The following is a 23752-nucleotide window of genomic DNA, read 5'->3' on the forward strand; positions in this document are numbered from 1 at the left end:
TGAGTGACGGCTGTGCCGCTCCCCGCAGCGCACGGAGGAACGCGGGCCCGCTGGAGGCGCGCGGCGGGCGGCTGTGGGCGGCGTGCTTCGTTTCCGCCGCTCTCGTCGCGGCCGCCGGCGGTCTCCTGGCGTGGAGCTCCCGGAGCGCTGAGGACGGCGTCGCCGAGGTGTTGGCCCGGCGCGGGGAGACGCTGCTCGACAAGTTCGTGGAGGTGCCGTGCTCCGGGGACTACGACGGCTACCGGAGGTTTGAAGGTATGTGGGGACGGCCGCCGTGAGGCGATCCCCGCTCCTGAGCGCTGCTCCGGCGGCGCTGGGACCGCTCGGGGGAGACGCTCTGTGGGCCTCACGTAATGCTCTGCTGGGGCCGCTTTGCTCAGGGGGAGCGGAGTAAACTTTCTGCTTATCCCGTGTCTCTTCCGTCGGTTCCTGTCGGTGAACTTGTCGGTAGGGCGCTGCTTCCAGCTTCGGTGTTCCCGTTTTGAGATGTGTGCGAGCAGCTGTTAACGCTGCCTGCACAGCTCCTCTCCATCCCGTGCCTCCCGTGGGCCCGGTCCTCAGCCTGCCGCGGTGGCTGTGTTCTCATCTGCCGTCACTGAGAGCAGTGAGAGCCCCGCTGGCGCTGTGTGGCAGGTCAGCCATGCTCACGTTCTCTTCCAGATTTGCAGAGTCTATCTTAAGAACCACTTCAAAACACTCCTCCCGCGAAAAAGCAGCTCTCGGCTCTTGTTTCATCCTGCCTGGAAGTCCGGCTGAGTGTTGAGTGTGAGTGGTGAAGTATTCCAGCCTGAGAAAAAAACCTTTATTTCCTGGTTTTGAATCACAGGATCATTTAGGTTGGAAATGACCTCTAAGATCATCCAGTCCAGCCATCGACCTGCCCCACCATGCCTGCTAAACTGTGTTCCTCAATGCCACGACTGCCCTTTTCTTGAAAGCTGTTATCCAAATCTGGTTCCTCTTTAGCTGTTAAAGACAAATCCATTTCCTTATCTGGTGCATTATGTGGCTGACAAAAGCTTACTAACACAAAGCTCATGTGTGTGAGAGCTGGAATGAGCTGCTTGGAGCAGAACAGCTCTTCCAGCACTGGTTCTGGTGGGAAGTGGTCATCAGCTTGCAGCCTGGCTGTGCTGCCCCAAGGATAGGGGGTGGAAGGGATAACTGCCTGGTCCTGGTGCTGTTGGCCAAAAAGTTGATAGCAAGACAGAAGGTGATGCACAGCCTATGGTCAAAAAAGGCCTTCCCAGTACTCATTTTGTAGGGTTTTGGAGAATTCATCACAGATGTTCTTGAGGCCAAGCAAAGCCCTGTCAGGAAGCACAAGAGAGCTTCCTCAGTAGGAGGACTTTTGATTCTGAGCATGAGAGTGCATGTGTTAGTTTTAACTTCTGTAGTTACTGTAAGGAGGAATGGCTGCTGGCTGTACTTCTGTAGTTTAAAGGGCGGAGGAATCTGTGCAGCCAGCGTTGCTGCAGATTTGGTACTTCAACTCTGAACTGAGGTTGAATCTGCCTCCATTCTGCTACCAGGGCTTTGGCTTATCAAAAAAAAACAAAAAAACAAGAAAACTCATCAAAACTGTATTTTCCCTATCTCTGGTTTGTTAGAGGAATGTTCTGAGCTGGGACTTGTGGTCTTGGCAGCCCCAACAGCCGTTCTTCAGCATGGAGAAGTAACTTCAAGGATATCTCAGCTGAGGAATGAATGGATGCGTTCTGTGTTCTTGCACTGTGGGTGGAGCAAGCGTCTCCTGTCTTGACTGCGTACCAAATGGCTGATGTGGTCGGCATCGAGCCCAGGAACGTGCTGGGGGCACGTGGGGGAGTCGCCTTGGATGCGTTTGTATTCAGTGCGTTTGCATTCGCTCAGTGCCCGCCAGGGAGTGCCCGTGAGCCGCCCGCCGCGTTGCTGGGAGCTTCGGGAGGCTGTAGGACACGGACTGCTGCCCTCTGCCAAACTGGATTCAGCTCCGCGGCTTTAATCGCTTCGTTGGAAACAGGTTTTTATCACTGAGGAGCTTTTATTCCATCTTTACTCTGCCGTGGTGTCCGCAGCTGCTGGTGCCGTGTCAGGAGGCACGCTGCCATCACCATTTGGTGTCTGTCCACAGTTCAGACGAGCTTTTTACTTATGCACCTGCCCCTGCTCCCCCTGCATCCAGTCCAACAGAGCATCTGTTCTGCTTCAATTGATAGCCGTGGTTGGTGTCACAGAGCCTTTACTGCTGTAGTACTGTTCAACAGAAAACTTGCTTCATACAGCTACAAAATGCAACGTGTCAGAGACCAAGTGCTCAGTTGGTGACGTTTGCAGAAGATGGGGCGTCCTGTGAGCAGAGTCTGACCCTTGCAGCCAGATCTTTGCTATTTCTGCTCTCTTGAGATATGGTTTACTACTTAAAACTGCTGTGGCTTCCAGTGTGTCTGATGAAACTGCATAGTCCTGTGTATGCTGGCATACTGTGCCAGGGTACAAAGCATCTGCCACTGCTGGTGCTCTGAGATCCTTTCCTAGAGGTGAGGTCAGCGGATATGGAAAGCAGTTGTAACAGTGTGTCCAACACTGAGATTGCTGGTATCATCATGGCAACGTCATCTTGCCCATCTCCTTTCTCTCAAGAATCATCCCTGTCTTGGCAATGTACCTCTTTCAAGAATAGGTAAAGCTGGGCTATAGGTACCTACACCCTGGGTCCTGTTTCATTCTGTTTTCTGTGTGCTGATTAGGGAGTATTTCTGGTTTTGCAGTGCTTTGTACATTCCTCCTTTACCCTGATTGGAAAAATACAACTCCTGCATGCAGAGCTGAGTAGCTTATTAGATGAGTGAGTGATTTTGTGTTTGCTAGGCACGGCTTTGCAGAAGCTACTGGGTACTCTGTAATGCTAACCTATATTCTCATGGGTGTAGGTTTTTGAAGTGTGCTCTTACCACTTCAGTGCTCCCATGAGCAGTGGTTTCTTAAACAAAGATGACACGTTTCTTAATGCTGAAATTGTTTTCAACAACACAGATGGTTCTAGTCCTTCCATAGATTGCAGCCAGTGTTCATACCCTGCTTCTGATGCCTGCCTAATTTCATGCTGGACTCTGTCTTCTCTGTTTTTCTTCTCAGGTTGGAAAAGCTTCATCTGTTTCTTTCAGAATACCTCCTGCTTCTAGCATTGTCTTTGCTAGTTTTCTCAGCTTAGCAATGTGTGTGAGAACTGCTGAGTCACGGCCTGAACCACTGATTGAGCACCTGGGGAAAAGACCCGGTCAGCCCTGGGAGCACAGGTGAAGGCAGTTCACATGTGCAATTGGAAGGGGTGGAGCCTGGCTGCACCTCTCTTAGACCTTATTTGAGGGCTGACGCCCTGTGGGGGAAGGTTCTCTTTTCTGGAGATCCATCCTTAGTGAAGCTTCCCCCTGCAAACCTACAATCTTCTGATGTAGGTAAGCAATCTTCTTCCCTTCCTTTATAGCACCTTTCTATTATGCCAGTTCTACTGTCATCACACCTCTGTTGTCACACCTTTCCCATGGTATTGTGTAGCAATTGGATGTACCAATGTAACACTCATCCTCTCTAAAGCTAGTTTTGCTAAATCCTGACTCCGGTACCAGCCTTTCCAGAAGGGTAAGTCCTGTGCCGTTGTTTGCAGCCAGAATTAAAGAGCACAAATTTCTTCTGAAATAGTGAGTTTTTGCTAGTGTCCTTTCTGGGGAGTCATGCAAAGAAGATTCTGTTTAGATGAGTTGCTGTGGAGTATTGAATTCCTCTTTTGAATTTCCTTTTTCCTACATCTCTCCTTGAACACGTGCTTTCCCTTATTCCTAAGAACTTTCTTTGCCATTCATGCATTAAAGAGTCCTTTTCAGTGGCAAAAGGAAGGTCATTCTGCTCCTCTGTCTCTATCAGTCAAGACCACTTCATTGGTTTTCTGTGCTCAGCTTTCTCCTGATCATCTCAGAATCTCAGCTTTGTGTCAGTCCATTATCTCAGACTTTTAAAATCCTGTTTTGTAACAGAATAGTAATAATAATACAAAGTGTACTGCACCTTTCCAAACTTGTGCCTTATGAATTTGTTGACATCTTTATACCCATAGAATGTTAGATGAGGTGTGGAGTATGTGGTGTGTGATTTGTGATTGATGGTGGTTATTCTGCATGTCTTTGGTGAATGGATCTTGTGGTTCCTAATGAAATGTCTCATAAGTGTTTTCAGTTCTGGCAACCCAAATTGGTTCTTTTTTTGGCTGTTCCTGTATGTCTGTGAGTGTTGAATTGATGGAAGCTGTTTCTGCCTCAGCCATTTGTCCCTCTCTTGGGATGAGTGTTTGCTAGCGTGGAGGCAGAGATGTCTCATCCTTGTCATTCAGCTTCTGAGATGCTTCTCAGCCTGGCATTCAAAAGTAAAGAGACAATTTTTAATCTACTTCTGCATGTACTATGGAGCCTTTATGGGCTTTAGGAGAGATGGGAAATAGTTGGCAGCGTTTACTGGCTGCTACTTGTTGCCATTCATGACTGCTAGGTTATATGCTACGAAGGGATATAGCATTTCCAGTGCGTGCAGTATTTAATTGGCAAATGGTCAGTGCCTGGGATTGAGAGACTGAAAAAGTCTAGGATTCCCAAGAAAACATCCTGCCTTTCTGATTGCAGAGGGGGGGATAGGTACAATTCTCCTCAAACATGGCACAGAACTCCCCTTCTTTTCCTCCCCCTCTCAAATTTGTGACTTAGCACAGCTGTTCCACCTCGAAAGCCCTTGTCAGTTGAATTCTATACCTTTGGGGCAGTACTGTGTTGCAAGTTGCTGTTTTCAAATATGTAAAGCACCTTCAGGTTGCTGACAGAATTTTTGCATTTTTAAGTGTTTTGTTTTTTTCTCTCCCAGAAACACTCCTGTTTCTGAAGAACGGTGTAGTTTGATTCTGCTTTAGTTCACAGTGTCAAAAGGAGAAAAGTCAGCTTGGGGAGCAGTGGTTCTGGTTCATATTTGTTATAATGTTGGGTTCTGTGCTGGCCTTGTGGTACGGGTGGTTCACAATGTAACCTCTAACATTTTTACCTGCTGCTTTCATAGATAATCTTCAAATAGTTCAGCACGTGCTTCCTGGAATTTGACTCCTGAGCTGAGCTCAGTGGGTTGTTGCTGGTAGTCAGAAAACAGGTGGAATTGTTTGGGTTGCAGCAGGCAAATCGAGGTAGGAAACCAAGTTTTACCCCAGTGGATTAGAAGGAAAAATTGCTTTTCAGAATAGTTGCGTTCTTGGGTGCTTGCTGGGGGTGCCCTTGGTGCCTCCAGCTTAAACACACATCAAATAAATGACTTCTTCTAAGCAAAGAGAAGTGTGCAGTTGGTACATGTTGTCAGCACTCAGGTTTTTCACCTGCATCTCCTCATGGCTTCTCTTTCTTCTCAAGGTGCTGCTGTAATTGCAGGGTTTTGCAGCGTGCTTGGAGCAGCCAAAGCATGTCCAATATGCCAATGTGAAGCCCTGCAGAGCACTTGTGCTGTGGCAAGATTTCTTTTTGTCACTCTGTGCTCATTGTTATCATCAGTTGCTTTTGATCAGAGCAGACTGATGCTTTTGCCTTGCATGGATGAATGGAATTCTTTTCCTCTTGCAGCAGTGCTTTGTACCCTCTCCTTAGTTCTGAGGAACAAATAATCTTTGAAGAGGAGCTCAGCAACAGAAAAGTGTAGGCAAATGTCAGGAAACGCCTTCATTCAGATTTTTCCATAGCTTTATATCTGTAAATGGAGTTTCCCCAGGAAAGCATCTAATGCAGCATCCCAAGGTCTGTATTGACCCGGATCTGATCTCATTTCTTGTTCTTGCCCAAAGACTGTTGTGCACCAGACTTGTACTTTTGAATGAGATTTCATATATTCTTCACTCATCTTACTGCTGATCCTTTTCCTTGAGCTTTTAATATTAAATGCTAGGTTGCTCTGCAATGAATTTTAAGGAAATTCTTTTACTGTAGGTCGTAGGTCCAAATGCTTTTGGCCAAGACACTTCTTAATGCGAGATCCATTATAAAAAGTTGCCCTTTGAGGTCTGTTTGTGGAGATATCACACTCAGAATGTGACTTGCCCTCTTGACTCTCCCTTTTGCAAATGGTGTGTACTGGATCTCTGTCCATTATTTGAATGCTTGCTTGTATCATAGAGAAGAACTCTCTGTAGATATTTGCTATTAAGTGGTTTTACTTGGTAGAAATGCTGCCAGATTTTGAACGGTTAGCCCGAGATGAAGGAATCCATGTGGCTCTTCTGAACTTCCTGGCTCTTGCCCTGCCTGTCTGAAGGCTTAAACAGAGTGGGTAAGGGGAAATCACTGAAGATCATCTTCCTTTCAGAGACCAGTTATATAATTAAGAACACTTGTACTACTGCACTTAAATGCAGTCATTTTGCCCTTCTTCCCATCTCTCTCTCTCTCTCTCTCTCTCTCTCTCTCTCTCTCTCTCTCTATCTGTCTATATATGTCATGTACATACACAGATGTCTCTAGCATAGCCTGACTAACCAAGGGGCATCTTCTTTGGCTCCGAGTGCTAGATATGCACAGCAGCATCAGTAAGTCCATTTTAATCCTACACTGGGATCTTTGTGAAAATATTCTGTGGCTTCCGATGTAATTTCTGACTACTGTTAATCTGAAAGGGGAGTAGGAGGGCGTTCATGGGGATTTGGTTGGAAGCTCTTTGGGAAGGTGGTCTTTCCTTTTGTGTTTCAGGGTGCACTCCCAGGAGGTGTGGAAGAGGTGTGAGCGATGTGGTGATCACCAGGGAGGAAGCAGAAAGAATCCGTAGGTAATTCTTCTTCTTTCTAAGTTTCTATCTGCCATACTGATGGTGTGCCACATTTCAGGTGTAACAGAAAGCTTGCAAGCTGAATGAGGGTGACTTAAACTGATTAAAAACGTGTGTATTAATATATATATTTAAAGCTACTTTGCACTTCTGTTGCAGTGAAGGCTCTTTCATAGTCTGCATAGCTATGTGGGATGACATGGGTTGTAGGGGAAAAGAAAATAGAATTCCCTGAATTTAAGTAAATTTTGAACAATTTTGGCCTGTTGTTCCAATTTACCTTCAAAACTAAAACCAAACAATGAAACCAAACATAAATCTCCTTTCAGCTGAATGCCTTCTGGGTAACTACGATCCAGTGCTGACCCTGTAGTGCTCCATGAGCACGGTGATCAATTTTAATGAGATAGCAGAGGACTGACAAAGTCTGCAATAAGAAAATCTGTGGTGGTTTTTGCATTTGTTTTTTTTTTTTTCTTATGTGTAATTTTGGCCAGATTGAATCTGAAGGTTGTGGGTTTTTTTTGGTGGAGGTGTTTATGGCTTTGTATGTAAGGGGTGTACCTGTCCAGAAACGTTCTTCAATGCGTAGATACTTTATTTTCATGACAAAGGGCATAATTCAGGGTTTCAAATAAAAGGTAGCTTCTCTTTTCTATTAATTGGGTTGTATTTGATGCAGTAAATAACTCTTACTGGAAAGTTGTGTGTTTTATATAATGATATTAAAGGACAAAGTAATCAAGACGTCAGTTCTCATCTGAGGTTGTTGTTTTGCCTGCAGAGTAGCAGAGAGGGGACTGTCGTTGGGAGGATCAGATGGAGGGGTGAGCAGCGTCCTCTTACTTTTTACATTCTCTTACTTCCAAGGAGAGCTTTGAGATTATAAGAGCATTTTTGGGGCGAGAGGAAATCAGAGATTTGGGGAAAATGTCTGGAAATTTATTTTCTATCCTATTAATGCTTTTGCTAGTGCTATAATTGACTTCTGCAATGCAGCTGACATGTTTCCTATTAAGTCAATATTTCTAGTGCTTCTCTTGGTCTGGTTTGGTCTTCTGCAGCTGGAACCAGATGCTAAAGCAGGACTGCACAAGTTTGGTTTCTGTTTTTTAAGAAACCAAATCACAGTGGTTCGCAGCCATCACATTAAGGCTGAGTTTTGTGTTGTGATAAAAAAACTTCATGGAATGTCTTCAGCAGAACTCTGAATGATGTTCTTTAAAAGTGGGAAAAACCTCACTTTTTTCTCTGCATTTCTTTTTTCTCTTTGTTCTCTGTTTCTGTGTATGAACGGATACTGTTTCTCGAGTATTTGTAAACATAAGCACTTCTTTAGGCCTCTGCTGAATTGGGGCATTTGTTGGAAGAAAAGGAGAAAAGTTGTGAGGGAAGGAAAGAAAGAGTATTTTTGTCCTTGGGACTGCTTAGGAAGATCTACAAGAAAACATCTTGAACTTTTAAAGCAGAGAAGAAATGGGGGGAAAATGACTCTTTTGTAATAAAATTTTGTTGGTCTCAGAACTGTAGGCTGTGATCAACGTCCTCTCAGGTTCCTTGCAGTGTGTGAATGTGAGAAAGCTGTTGCACGCTGTGAGTCCTTAGGGAAAGGTGCAAGAAGAGCTGTGGAGTGTTGCTTTGAAACCACCCAGAACTGTGGGTAAGCACTGAAAGGTGCTAAAAAGATGAGCTGAAAAGCATTTCTAGAGGATAATGTTGAGGACAGCCCTTTGAATATAGTCCCTTTACCTAATTGTTAATTGTTCTTAGCCTTTGCTTTTTTTGTTGTTGTTTTTTCCGTTTTGGATTTTTCTTTCTTATTCAATGTGTATTCTTGGATTCCTGATGTCCTGGAGTGATTCTGCTCCTGATATTGCAATCTTGGCTCCTGAATCTCATTAAATAATGACTGATTTGTGCTGATGATGTGTAAATGAAACTTCTTTCTTCATTGGAGCCTTTTGTCCTCTTTTCAAACCTCTGATCTACATAGCATACAAAATACTTCAACTCTTATTTCATCTTGTTACCTTACTTTGTGCCTCATGAGCTGCAAGTCAGTTGGCTGAGATCTACTGCTTTGCTTTGCCTGTCTGAGACTTCAGAGTCCATCCAGTTATGTTCATTGTTCTAAGACTAATTTTTTCCTTAGAAATTCCTTCAATAATTCTTTATTTCTCCTCTTCAATTCTTTTTAATTCTTTCTTTAGTCAACTCGATCTCCACAGTTCCAAGTGAAACTTCTTCAAATTCCTGCTGTGGGGCAGACTGCATTTTTATTCTGATTTTCTCCTAACTTCTATTTTAAGTAGCATCTTTGCTTGTCATATTTGCATTTTGAGTTCACAGAAGTAGATTTGTGTGTGTGTGGCTGTGTGTAACTTAATAATTTAAAGAGCTAAATTTGCAACTCCATCAATTCTTTCCCTGTTTGCTGTCCTTTCTGCTTCCTTGCAGCACTGAAGTGTTGCACAAAGACTGGTTTCCCTCTCCATCCTTTTCTTTTGAGAAGATCCTGTCTGACATTGACTTACTGAAGTGTCCCAGGAGTCGTACCCCAGTTGTGCTGAACTTTCTGTCCCATATTCTGTTATAATTACTCCTAGATTAGTGTATTTGCCCACAAGCCCATTTATGTGCACGTATACACTGAAGCTAGAAGAGGACATGTAAGTTTTTGATCTGACTTCCAGCAGAGTCTAAGCAGGGGCACCTTCTGCACCACTGTACTGCTTTACCTTGTAGGTCTCTGCAAGATAGCTATTTTCCACTGTGTTCTTTCTCTTTCTAGAATACCTTTTGTGCTAGTTCTCTTGGTGTTTCTCAACATTTCTTTTTCATCTTAATAAAGCTAATGACTTTCCTTTTTTCTCTGCCTAATATTTTCTTGCATGCGGTCCCTGCTTACGTTACCAGTTTGACTCACTCACATCTTTGCAGGTGCTGCCGTCAGAACATCTCTCCAGCGTAAATGAAACTTGACTCATTTACTATCAAAGCTGTTGGCACTTTGAAGCCTGGGAAAAGAAACCCCCTGGTGCAGCAGTCAGCTGTGGTACTCCATCTCCTATGCTGCTGCATAATTGATGTTAGCTTCCTAAACCACCTCCTTGCAGGGAAAGTTACACTTCTAATGACTGAAAGAAGCAAACGACGTGTGGCTATGACGCCAAGTAAGGGTTTCTGATGTGGGCATGCACACCCATGCACAGAATGGTATTTCTGCAGGTAGTATCATTCCTTGTTCTGCTTTCAGCCCTCCTAGCCAAACTCTATAGAGTCCTTAAAATGCTATCCTGATTCTTCCAGGGAGAAGATAAAGCCTCTGCATAGTATTTATCTTATATACGTATGCTGAGACCCCATAGTTTCTTTCTTGCCTAGCCACCAGCAGGCACTTTGAGACAGCTGTCAGTTTGTGCTTGGCGGTGTGCCTTGCCCTGTGAGGTAGGGAAATTGATCCCTTTTGCCATGTGCTGAAAAAGGTGGCTATTTACATGGCCTTCTTGGATCTTTTTTGCAGTGAGAGGGTGGAAAATGTGATACAAACTACTTAAGTTCCAAAAGAACCTTCTTTTCCTTTTTTTTTTTTTAAAACAAGTTCAATTTCTTCTCTGTAGCACTTCTGTTAAACTGTATCTCATAAATAGATCATGTCATAGAATCTTTAAGGTTGGAAGAGACCTCCAAGATCATCTAGTGAGCTGTCAAATGTGAGTATATGTGGATATGTTTGCATTGCTCCTGCCATCTTTAGATAAACTTTATAGAGCTTTCAGACTGGGAGCATTGATCTGAAGTATAGACTAATGAACCTTGGTCAGCCAGCTGAACTGGAAGTAATGGTGTTGACACAATCCTCTACCATGGTATTCTTCTGAGTATAAAAAATGGTGTTAAGAATATTGAACACTTGGGAATGGCAGTGTTTCAGCTTCTTTCCCAGTTAGCTGTTAAAGAAATTGCTCTGTGTTCGTAAACAAGTCCCTGTCTACATTTGTCATTGAGTCATTTTCTCCTGTCTGAAACAACTGCAAGGAATATTCTTTCTTATCTAGACTCTATTTGTCAGTTTTCTTTGTCTGACTTCATGTTGTGGCTATTGGCTTTTCAGCTATAAATGTCACCACTTCTATGGAGTGCCTTGTATTGATCCACTTGGCCGTTTTGGTGTCTCCCACATAGCTGTGATCATCTGCAGTGAGGATGTATGTGTTTGGAACGTGTGCTGGAAGTGTTTGGAAAGCAATTTGTTCTTAAATTAAACTGTTTCATATATGTCCTGCTACTTCCTCTTATAATCTACCTTGGCGTGGCCACAAGCTTATTTTTGAAGCTACAAGGGAGCAGTTTTACTTGTCCCAGCTGTAACTTAGGTTATTGTACAGAACCAGCAACCAATGAAATGCAAATATATTACTTCTGAAGCATGAGTAAAGCTTACTACAAGAACTGCTCTTGGATGAGTGTAAGGTGACTTGTTTCTTAAACAGTCCTCTGCAGTCTTTGAAGAACTTCTGTGAGAAGCAGAGGTCTGAAAAACTCATGTTATGTCTGTTTAAGTAGCCTGTTACTTTATATATTCTTAAAGGTTTGGGAATGGATTTGGGTGGCTGTATTGAAATAAGTTTGTTCCCTCTTTCTAAATTGATACTGTAGTGGAGCTCCCATCTCAGCTCTGAAGCTGAAAGCAGTTGAGCCTCCAGCAATTTTCTCTTGCTCGGATTGTCGTGGGTGTCTTTCCCAAATGTGATCCAGAGAAGGAGAGAGATGAGTGTGCTGAGGCTTGTGGTGTAGGGTGTGTTTGAATCTGCAGCTCTGTGTCAGTGCACTGACTGTTTGCTGCTGTGCATTCACCAGCCTGTCTTTTATTGGGTTAAAATAAAAAGTGGTTTCAAACAGTACTGTCCCAACTATGCCCAGAAATCCATCCTGCTGGTAAGATGGAAGTTATTCTTTCCAGGCATCTCACCTGTGAATGGTGTGTGGTGCATCAAGAAATGCCACATTCCAAGATGTGAATGCTTTTTCCAGGATATTGTACCTCCAAGATGTTGTTATAATGTTGGTGTCAGTCAGGGTCATTCACTGCTGCTACTTGATGTTTTCAGTGCAGCAAGGAAGGCTGCTATTAAGTGTCATATCCTTAATTGCTGTTTAAATTATGTGGAAAAAAACATGTATTTTCTGTACAGCAAGGGAAATCTGACTGTACTTCAGCTTAGGAAAATATTTTAGAATCCTGAGAGGTAGCTTTCTATTGTAGCAAATGTGAATGCTGATCTTTTTGGCTTGGTCTGGAGCTCAGCGGTAGCGTTTGGCTTGAGTCAAATGGAGAAATGGATTGATTTCTTTTTTTTCCATATATAAAATCTCTTTGCTCTTTGGTTCTCTCTTACAGTTTACAGCAATTCAGAAATTGGAATAACAAAGTGGCTCTGGCAAGCCTTAGAATTGTAATTCTTCTTTAAAGCAAACTTTTCTCTGTTTTAAATACGAGAAGTACACAGCAACGCATGGTGAAGAAATCCGAATAACAAATGTTGGGCAAGTTAAATATTAGTGTTGCTATTTGAGCACTTCATAAATATTGGAAAATGAGTCATCTTTATGTGAAAGGGGAACGTCTTCAAGACAGGTCCAGGAACACAGTGTCTCACCCTCAGTCTGTGGAGGAAGGCTCTGGCAATTCTGTATGCTGGATTTGAATCTCAGGAATAGTACTCTCGTGCTTTATCCATATGGTGCCTTCATCTTATGATCATTTATAGAACAAACTGGAGGAGGTTTGCAGTTGTAAAATAAGCATTAATATCTTGGATGTAAAGCTAGAAACTAAGACTGACTTGGGAGGGTATGGCAAGTGAAAGCCAACAGGACAATTATTAAAGGATGTTAAATAATAAAACCTTCTCAGACTCTTTTTCTTCCTTTCCCAGGCATCAATTTTGGACTTGCACTCTGGAGCTCTGTCACTAGGGAAGCAATTTGTTAATCTGTACAGGTAATGTGAGACTTTGACTTTCTGTCACTGCTGTAATTCTGCCCCTTCAGTATTGAGCCCACAGAGGCTGAAAGGTTTGGCATTGCCAGCTGTAGAATTGGTTCGATTTACTGCAGTTTTCCACAGCCAGTTGAAAAGCTGCTGTGGCTGGAAAGCCAGCATTATCTTTTGTTGAACTGGACTTATTGAAAGCTACCCTTCAGCAGGTAGTTTGGATTTTTTTGGTGTTTTTTCTCTCCCCACTTCCATGCTTGCAGTCCATAGTTGATCAGCAGTGGAAGAAATCAAGTAGTCTGGAATAGTGTTAGGAAAAACTAGAATCCATATGCTTATTTCATGTGGGAGGGGACATTTTTCATGCCTCTAGGCTGTATCTTGATCCTTTAATCTTTTAGCATTTGATCTTTGAGCAATGCTTTGGGAATTTCACGCTCAAGCGTTTGTTGGATTTTAGTATTGTCTTTATATGTGGAATATGAGTAAAGCACGGGAGAGAATACAGCATGGTTTATTGGGCAGTCTGATTCAGTAACAGCTATTGTAGATTGTTGTTTAATTTTTCAGGTACTTTGGGGACAAAATTCAAGGCATCTTCACAGAAGAGGATTTTGCATTATACCGGTAAAATTTCAATGACTGCTAAATGAACTACAAAACTGGTATTTTTTGTGTAGAGTAAGCTGGGGGGCTTGTCCTTTGTGATGGGTTCAGACATGGAATTGAACTTGAAGCTCAGAACAGTAATCACTGAGAAGTAAGATGTCTGAAGTTCAAAACAACAGATGTTGTATAGTTGTATTGCCAGTGTCAGACTGATATTGATGGTGTAAGTGGAATCAGATGGTGGCAGCACTGCATTTCCCTTCCTGCATAAGGGGTTGATGGCTGAAGCCCAGCTCCAGACCTGCAAGCAGAGAGAGCTGTTTGCCTGAGTTCTCAAATCACGTTATCTGAAATGTAAACTGTTTTATCACTAACTTCTATTTGACATCTGTTATCTAAGAGATGTTATGTTAGGTGATAAAGACAGTCCTATGCTATTATCACAATGGGAATGTTGGTTTTTTTATGATGGGGTAAAGTGTAGGAAAACATTAAAAATGATAAAGCAGGAAGTGGAGGGACTTCAAATTACTTCCTGGGAAGCAGAGCATACTTTCCTCCTGAAGAAGCCAGAATATGAAATAGTGCTATAATGTAATAGCTTCGGCATCTGATGCTTTCAGCTCTCCTGTATCATATACTTAATGAAAACAACAAAGGTGATAAGTTGTGTCTCTGAAAGTGTGTCACCAAAGTTTAGGAGCAAACATTGTTTTATTGACTAGGCACAATAAATCTTCAGTTAAGCATTTTAATTACTTTCTCATAATTTAAAATGTGCTTGGCTTGAACTTTTAGTCTAATGATTTTTCTGCTTTTTTTGGTCATTTTTCTTGCCTTTTTGAAGGAATTTGACCTCCCTCTAGTGGCAGAAGGAGAATTAAGTATTCAAGTAGGTTAATTGATAGATATATTCCATTTAGACATATGTTGTTAGTTTAATTAGGATAGTAATTTTGTCTTTAATATTAACCATTGAAAACTGATTTGACCCAAATGTCTTTAGATACTGCTATCATTGTTGATGGCATGTACTTCTGCCCTCAAACACATCACAAAAATATTATGTTTTTTGATTACAATTGAATTTAGACTGTATAAAGGAAAAAGTGTCTGCTGCACCAGGACAGTGGAGAATAATTTGCATATAATAGTCTTTGTGCTGCCTTCCATTCTGTAAAAATAACAAAAGTAAATGGGCAAGAGGCATCCTGAGCAGCAGTTCATGCTAGTTTCTGATCCCTGCTTTGTGGGATGAGTGTGTTGCTAGAGAACATCAATGTTATGTTGGTGTTGCATGCCAATATAGGAGATATTTCTGTCTGCTGGATACAAATCTCATACAACCCATATTGAATGCTTTTGTTCATACTAATGGCAATGCTTTAATACAGACTGCAGTGCATTATGTCGTTAATGAATGACTTTATGCTATTCTTGGGAGCGTTTATCTTCATTACTTTCATTCACCTACCAAGGTCTGTTTAAAAATACACTCTTGAGAGAAATAACTGAATGTAATTCATCTCTGAGTATTACTGATTACAACAATAACAAATCTGAGTAGGCATTTGAGCCAGGAGGCTGGTTTCTAAACTGTCTGTGTCAGAATTATGTTGCTTCCTAAGCTAATATGGTTTCAAAGCTGATGCTTTTTCTTCTGTCTGCCAAGCATATTGCAGCAGTTCCTCCTGTTTCATGTAATAGATTCATCTTTATCTAGAAGTAAGGCCTTTAAATCTGTATACTTGTTTTTAAGTTTGTTTCTTCAGCAGAAAACAGTACCGTCAAAGATGTATTCCAGAAACTTCACAACTTGTTAAGGCGCAGACACATGATGAGCAGAGGGAGAACTAACAGCTTGCTTTCTGCCTTTATTCATTCTGCATTTGTGATTTCTGTTGAAACTTTGTGGATATAGAAGAGCATTGCTTTTTCTGCTCCTGCTGCCTTTGGTGCTTTTCAGTGGGAGCAGTGCAGAGATACTGACAGTGAGCTAGAGAAGCTGAGTGGTTTCATGGAGCTTTGTGACTATTCCTGGCATTGTGCTGAAAATCTCACTTTGCACAGTGCCTCTAACAGCTTTTTTTTTTGTTGGTCTGACAGAGCTTGTATCTTTGGAGATTTTTGTTTGACACTTAGTTCTTTTTCTCAGTCCTTTACGTGGCTGCTGGTGCATTAAGCTGGAAACTTCGCAGCGTAGGGAACATCCTTCCTCTTAAGTACTATATGCCCTAAACTTTTCAGTTTTCTTTTTCAACTTATAGTGTCTACATACTTTTTTTTTCTCACTTTGCATTTTTAGAAAGTGTGTACTAAACTCCCTATGTAGAGAGCTGCTGAGCTAGGAATTTCCTGGAGTTTGTGCATTTCGAGTGGTATGGTACGTGCTCAAGAAGGAAGAAGCATTTAGGCACTCAGAGGTGCATTGCTGCTTGGGGCTTTCTTCCAGCACATCTTTGCAGTGTGGGTTGCTTGTTCCAGTGTCAGTGGAAATCTGCAGTTTATTCACTACTGAAGGCAGCAGCACACAGGGGAAGGGGAGGCCACCAGGGTGCTCCACGCTCAGAGATACGGTTATTGCTGTGTCAGCTGGAGGCATGTGCTGCCAGAAGAGCAGGATAAAACTTGAATCTGTGCTTAGACCTTCACCTTACCTGCTTTATTACTATCTCCTCATTGACTATTTTCCCCGTCTACTTGAATTTGTTTCTTCTTTATAAGTTATCTTTTGAAAAATGTGCTTATTTCCTCTGTGCAACATACTTTAACTTCTGAGTTTTTCCTTCTCTTTGATGTGATCCAAACCAGCTAGACCTTTTTGTGTGTTGAGATGAGTGAAGCAGAGCTTTTTCTGCTTGGTTTGCAAAACTTAGTCTTGCCTGAAGCCATTGCACAGATGTCTCAAAGAGGAATGCAGCTTTAGCAGAGCCTTATGAACACAGAAGAGCAAATCTTCATAGAAAGTTTTTGAAAGTAAGAAAGGCATCAACCCAGAAAAGGAAGCAGCATTGCTTAGGGAGAAATACAGCTGTTGGAGATTTAAAGTTGTGTCAAGATAGTGGCTCAGCTAACTCAGAGTTTGTTCCAACTGACTGCTTCAGGGGAATGGGCTCCTTTGCTGTGGGTTAGGCTGTTAATTCCTGTGGTGGGCTGCTCAGAGTGCCAGCTGCCCTCGAGTCATGATGAAGTGAAATGAATAACTGCGTCTAATGCTTTTTGGGAGGCATAAGGCAGCCTCCTTCCTATTTCTAGGAAGGCAGGCAGATAGACCAGGTACCCACAGGCATGAGGGGAAGGGCTGTAGACACCTTCCTTGGTGTCACTTCTACAAACTGTAGCTGTTATGTAGCTTGCAACTTCAAGCATCAGTTCATGCAGCCATGTAAAGATCTGATAATCTCATCTCTAACTTCATTTCATGGCTTTCATAGCTTGAATTGACTGCTGAGAACTTAAATCCAGTTGCAAAATCCAATTACAATCCGGCAGAGAAATGTGTAACACAGGAAAGGTGCAGAACTAGCAGTGCAATTCCGTTCAGAATTTCAGAAGGGTGTATGCTCCATCTATCTGGTTTTTGGTGCTTCTTTTGAAGCCCTCAGAGGAGGAAAAAGACAACCAAAACAGTACCTAAGAATGTGTTAAATGGGGAGAAAACTATATATAAAAAAGAAACAGAGGATTAAGCCTTCAGAATGTTTAAAAAAAAAAAAGCGTTACTGTGTTCTTTGTTTGTTGCTTTTTAACTTCCTCGAAATCAAATATTGGCTGCACGTGTTTGTTTGTGGGCAGTGATCCCTACGAGTCACAGAAATCTCGAAGTGTCATAGACTGAACTGAGGCTGGGGCAGTTGGTGCTAGCTCTGCATGCACTTGTCTGTCCTGAACGACACCATAGGATGCTGCTGTATGAGCATTTCTGTACAGTGAAGAATGTTTGCTTACTGGTGGTCTTTGTCATCTCTAAAAAGAAAAAAGCGGCACAATCTTCTTGCTCTTTCTCTTGGGAAGCACAGGAGTAGCCAATGTAGATACACCAACGTAGACACACTGTGGTTGGAACTTCCAGAATAATTGGAAAAAACATCTTGCATTCATTTTTAAAGAAAATCTGGATATGATACCAATGTGTATATTGGCCTCAAACCTCGAATTTCATAGAGCCTGAAGCTTCTTTGGGCTACTTTGAAATTAGCTGAGGGATGATTGAAGGCTTGTCTCACAAGGCAGCACTACAAACATACACATTTCCAGTCATCTGCTTTGGATTAAAAATATGTATGTAAGATGTTTTCTCTTTAATTTTTGGTAGTTCATAAACACTGCAATACGCATGGAATTTCTTAGGAAAACAGACTGCTTACACTAATCTTAAAATCTGGACCACAGGAGACAAACAAACAAACTGCAGATTTTTTTTTTTTTTAGTGTAGTAAGTCTCTATTGTTTAAGGCAAAATGAACTGGGGTATACATTCTCTTCACTTACTATCTGAGGAAGATGCTTAGCTCTGAGGAAGCAGTAACAGTGAATGAAGAAGCACACAGAAGATAAAGGAGAGATGTGTCACTGTTTAGTTGGGGCTTCTGCACTGTTCCAACCCTCAGCCTGCTGTGTTCTGTTCCTTGCAGTGATGTGAGACAGAGAATTCAGCAGAAGATTGCTCAGGCTTTTGGTATCAGCTCTTCTTCCATGTACCTGACTAAGCCAACGTTCTTCTCTAGAATAAACAGCACAGAAGCCAAGACAACACATGATGAATACTGGCACCCACACATTGACAAGGTAAGTAGGAAGCTTTAATGGGATGCAAATGTTCTGTGCTATTATTAGATCACTTTAAAGTTATTCTGCATTAAACAGGCATGCTTGAGAACTCATGCTTGTAAAAATCCTTCAGATGGGGAACCTGAAGGAAAGATAAACAAATTCAAGAAGCCAATCCAAGACCATTTTTCTGCAGTGGGGACATGGTACCCTATTAAACATTTTGTTTTATTGTTGGGTTTTTTTTTTTAGAGTGGCAATACCACGACTTTCTTTTCACTGTATAGTTTTGTTTCTGTGCTCATGGCTTAATACTTCAGGTTTCTCAATGTTCTTACGTGATTTACAATTGATATTGAGTTATTGGTGCTTTAAGCTGAATTCAGAGGCTCTGTGCAACCTGGATTTTGTTTGTATTCTGTTTAAAATAAAGTAGACAAAATCATATCCTTGAGTTTTAAGATGAAACCAAACAGAACTTAGCCCATCAAAATCTGTTACACCTCAGTGCTATAGTCTATGTATGGGTAGTGTACCTTGAAGTCTATGACCTGAAACATCTAAGATTTAAAAAAATAACAAACAACCAGTAGTGAAACATTCCTACCTTGAAAATGATGAAAGAAGCTAAAGGGAGCACATCTGTAGTTGCTCACAACACTAGCACGTGCTTTTGTACTCTTTTGTGATGTTGGTGGAAGCAGCTAAGGTTTAGCAAATGTAGTGAGAGAAGCTGTGGGTGCCCCATCCCTGGAGGTGCCCGAGGCCAGTTTGGATTAGCCTTGGGTACCCTGAGCTGGTGAGGGACAGCCAGCCCATGGCAGGGGTTGGGACTGCGTGGGTTTTAATGTCCCTTCTAACCCAAGCCACTCTATGAATGATAATATCAAATGCAGGTGCTATTTGAAAGAAGCGAGGTAAGGGGATTGTGCAGTCAGTGGTGCAGAGAGGCTAAGACCAGCTTTTTGATGCTTTTTGTTTAAAAAGCTGTGATTTCTGTTTACCAGATCGTAGCTTTCAGGAAAAATTACCGTAAATTGAATATATATGTCTGCATGTGATTTTAACCTACTGTAGATATCCACAAATGTATCTGTATATAAATATGTATATATGTTGTGTTTGTATGATGTACATCTATATTGTGTATTTAAAGGCTTAAACAATAAATGTAGCTGGTCTGGCTATATGGCATTTAGAATTCAAAGCTGTTCTGGAGACTGTATTCTAACAGGTAGGTCAGTGGGGCAGAAAATACTTCAAAGGAGGCTAAATGTGATAGACAAGTTGTGTAGTTTCACAGTGTGTTTTCAGTGCAATCAGCCTGCCTGGTGTTTTGATTCTTGCAGCTGAGAAAACAAACTGAGCTGTGTCCTTGGAGCATATGAGCATATTTTATCTTTTTCTCTGAGGTGCTAAGTACACTGCAATTACACTTCTCAATCTCTGTATCCTTGGTTTGAAAGATTTTTTAAGTGCATAATAGAACGGCACATTTCTGTTGTGTGTATGAGGCTTTGGATTTTTTGCCCCTAAAATTCATTTCGTTTTCAGTTACGTGGGAATGGAAACCCTTAAATCACCTGAATGAATCATTTAATCTTGTTGACTTTATAAGCCAGGTAAATCAAATACAGTGTTGGCTTAAGATGTGGAGCTTCATCTTGGATGGAATTTGTTTGGAGCTGAACCTTTCCAATGTTAAATATCTGATTTATAATGGAGTTGCTGTTGCATGCTCAACCCTGACAGCACAATAGTCTTATAATGTTCTCTAAGAGATGTGGAACTAGATGAATTCTGAAGTCCTGTGGGGCAAGGATGCTGTCATCCTTCACAGACTCATCAGGCTCTATCATAAAATCAGGCTTATTTTATTTTTCCTCGAATTTTTTCTATTGAAGAAGCTATTCTGGGACTTCAGTGCATATCTTCACTAATTTTTAGACTAAACTTCTTCATGATCAGTTTATACCTACTTTGGTTTGTATGTACCCTCTCAATCAGTCTTGTTCCCCTCCCTTCTCCCAGTTCCACCTCCTCCCATCCCTGTGTAGGCAACAATCGCAGCCTTTTCAGCCTTTCTTCCCCAAATTAAACAAGCCAAACCTTACACTGACTGGAGTTTTTGTTACAGAAGCAATGAGGGCTAAAATAGTTTTGCAAATCTGGCTGTGGGAGTAGGGCTGTAGAATGGCTGTTTAGAGGTGCTGCAGTGTCACATTTACTGCTTTATACTGCTAACGAGGTTTGGGTAAATACGGGGACGAGTATCACCAAATCATTCTTCATTCTTGTGACTTGGACTGTTTATTGCTGGATTTCTTTAAGCCAGTTATGGTCAAAATGGTTAAGGCAGTTTTCTTTAAGCCGTTATGGTCAAAATAACAAAATGAGTAAGAATGAAAATGTCTTCTTATGCCATCTGTTGCTGTGTTCTCTGTGGTCGCTGCCTTTACAGAGTAATTTGTACAGCTCATGTTGAGCCAAAATATAACTGGCAGTAATGAGTGTAACTTAAGAAAAGAAAACATTTAGGGAACTTCTAAGCCTAGAAACAGCACCTACCTCTGATAGTCACCAGGTCAGACAAAACACTCTGCTGATGATATGCATTTATATGGTACTGCTGTGCTGTGCACTTCCCTGTTTGATGGTGTAATGCAGAACATGATTGAGTTGTGATGCACTGTAAAGAAATTTGAGAATGCAGCTGTTTACTTTTAAGCATCTTTTAAATTGTAGATGACAGAGATATGAAAAGGAAACACTTTCAGAAGCCAGCTAAACTCAGTGTTAGTGTGTGGAGAGAAACTACTAATATATACTATTTCTCTTCCACACTTCAGCTTGCATAGTGAACAAAATATGTAAATAATACTTTAACGGGAATGAAAGTCATTCTGTTATACTTAGAAATTGGTTTTTGGTCTGTAGGCTGAGAGGAAGCAGAGACTTTGAAAGCGATATTTGAAGATTTTAAAACAAAACCTGGAGGAACATCTACTTCTTTCCGCACAACAAATGTGTAATTATTTAGAAAGTCAATATCTGACTGTTACCATGAAGCTCTTGAATGAAAGCTAATGAAGGAGAGTAAAAGGTGAGGTTTCCAGAGACCTCTAGGTGATTAGCCAGGAGGTAGGATTAGTTATGTAAGGACTGTTTTGGGGCATCATTGTCAGTATTATGGTGAAATTTTATCTTGAAATAATACAAACTGATCTGAGCCTTTCTTATATGTGTGATGTGATGCACAGGTGTAACTTCTGACACCACGTTTCTTACTGGCTGTTCAGTAAATGTGGCAGGGATGGGCTGATGGCTGGACTAGATGATCTCAGTGGTCTTTCCACCCTGAGTGATTCTATGATTGTATATGTAGGATGACAGATATCAATAGGGGCATTTCTTTAGTTATGGAAACTCTGAGGACAGAAGTAATAAAGGTAAAATCCTAGTTCATTATATGTATATAGTGTTTGTATAAACATAACTGATAATGTTGACTTACTCCTAGGTGACTTATGGCTCTTTTGATTATACTTCACTGCTCTACCTCTCTGATTATGCTGAAGATTTTGGCGGTGGACGGTTTGTGTTTATGGATGCAGGATCCAACAAGACGATAGAGCCCCAAGCAGGTAAGAAACTTGGCTTGCCTGCATTGAGGTAAGCCAACCTGTGCCCTTGGGTAGCTGGCTGGTACAGTGGGACTTTGTATTTTGTGTTAGCAGTAATTATTGAATGATGCAGTTTCCTGCTTTTTTTTGTGTGTGTCTTGAGATTGATTGGGTATAAAGTAAGATTAAAAACATTAAGAAGAAATAGTTTGAAATACCTGGAGTACATCTATACAAAGTGAGTTCCTTGAAAGCTGTAGCATTTAGAACCGCAATCCAGCCATCAAACCATGGCAGCCTAGCGGGTTTCAGTGCATCGGGAGCAAAGAGAACCCTGTGAACATACTTAGACTACAGCAAATCCACAGTAAAGCAATTTATTTTGCATCTTGTGGCCTGAAATTCCCTTGCTGTTCCAAGTGGGGCTCTGTGCTCTGTAATTACTATGGTCTGGGTGTGAAGATGATGAATTACCACAGCCCTGCTGGTGTGCAGTACCATGAGGAACCATAGTAACTTGATTATAAGTCCATTCATGTTTTCAATAGATGCGCTGAAAATGAGCGTTCAGGTGGATGTCAGTTACACCTTAAAAAGCCTTTCCTTAAGGATGGCTTAAAATTTTTCCAGTAGGTGGATTATTTGAAGTTAGAATTAGTCTGGGTAATGTGTGTAGGAAGAAAGCGCTCAGTCTCAACTCATTTGTCTGGCAGGCAAGCAGGGAGCTTACAGCAGTGTTCCTCAATGCTTCGTAAGACAATGCCATGGCAGAAAAAAATATCAAGGGCAGCTTTATATTCCTACTGTGTTCAGCCTTTTTATGAGGAAAAAAGAAGAAAACTTCCTCATTTAAAGACAGCATCAGTTGTTTTCTGACAGGCTTTATGCCATGGAGATCTTACTGTGGCTGCCTATAAGTGGATGTGGGTGCATGGTAGGTTTTTTGTTTTGTTTATTTTTGTTTTAAATTCATTTTTGTCTGCGTGTCCTGCAGCTGTAATGCTGGTTTTAGATAAACTCTGCCATTATTTCTGGGTTTGGTATCAATAGTTTTATGCTTGATTATTTTGGCTTCTCTGATTGAAAATAAATGCTGAGCTGGAAGTATTATTCTTTGCAAAATGCTGCCGTTGGTATTTTGAGAGGGAGCAAATTAAACTGGGTCATTTCCAGGTACAATTCTAAGATGAGCGTGTTGGTTTTAGAACTGAATGCTGGATAGCTGGAAGCACTGCTGTCTCCTTGCACAGCACTGGGGCAGTCAGTCCAATCGCTGTCTGCAGCGTTCCCTGACTTAATTTCAAAGCCTGCAACTGTGAAATTGCATCCGTTCAGCCCCATCCATCTAATTTTCTGGCTGCAAGGTGTTCGCTCTTTGTCATTGTTGGATGGGAATGGGGAGCAGACGAGGCTGAGGTGTAGAAAGATTTTTAACAGTGCCTGATGGTGCAAGTTCCCTTCCATGGGTTTTTGTATTAATGGTGTGTGTGAAATACAACTGGCTAAACACACCTTTTAAAATAAAAGAATGCTGAGCTTGGGGCGACCACTCATGTCTGAGAGCTGCGATGTGCTACATGTGCACCACAGAAAATGAAGTTCAGCGCCAGCTACGCCTTTCTTCCACACTCCTTTGTGTAAGCACACTTGCCAGGGCTCCCATGACAGTGTCGCTGCCTGTGGTGCTATCTAAATAATTACTGAAGCCTTGTGAGAGACAGAGAAAAGGTTTAGAGGTAAAGCACAACGTGATGGCCATTTTGCTTCATTTTTCTCTTGCTGATAAAAATGCAGCTTGTGAAAGAATGAGAACTAGAGAATGGCCCCAGGGTGTTTTCTGCTGCTGGTACAAGTTGATCTATTTTTCATGTTCAGAATGTTCTTTCTCCATGTTTTGCCTTTTTTTTCCCCCCCATTTTCTTTCTTTTTTTTTCCT

The 23752-nt window shown here is 41.7% G+C and overlaps 1 protein-coding gene across 1 annotated transcript in view; it reads left to right on the forward strand.

Moving 5' to 3' along the window:
* The window catches only part of OGFOD3 (2-oxoglutarate and iron dependent oxygenase domain containing 3), a 35768-nt gene that overhangs the window by 116 nt on the left and 11900 nt on the right, over window positions 1-23752 (forward strand). Inside the window, exons 2-9 of the mRNA XM_046902085.1 lie at window positions 29-255; window positions 3240-3437; window positions 6741-6816; window positions 7601-7643; window positions 12756-12820; window positions 13385-13441; window positions 18058-18211; window positions 21714-21837. Coding sequence (XP_046758041.1) covers window positions 29-255; window positions 3240-3437; window positions 6741-6816; window positions 7601-7643; window positions 12756-12820; window positions 13385-13441; window positions 18058-18211; window positions 21714-21837 — 944 coding nt within the window. The remainder of the gene's footprint in view (window positions 1-28; window positions 256-3239; window positions 3438-6740; window positions 6817-7600; window positions 7644-12755; window positions 12821-13384; window positions 13442-18057; window positions 18212-21713; window positions 21838-23752) is intronic.

This window comes from Gallus gallus, chromosome 18 (genome assembly GCF_016699485.2).
Source record: "Gallus gallus isolate bGalGal1 chromosome 18, bGalGal1.mat.broiler.GRCg7b, whole genome shotgun sequence".
NCBI classification, from domain to species: Eukaryota; Metazoa; Chordata; class Aves; order Galliformes; family Phasianidae; genus Gallus; species Gallus gallus.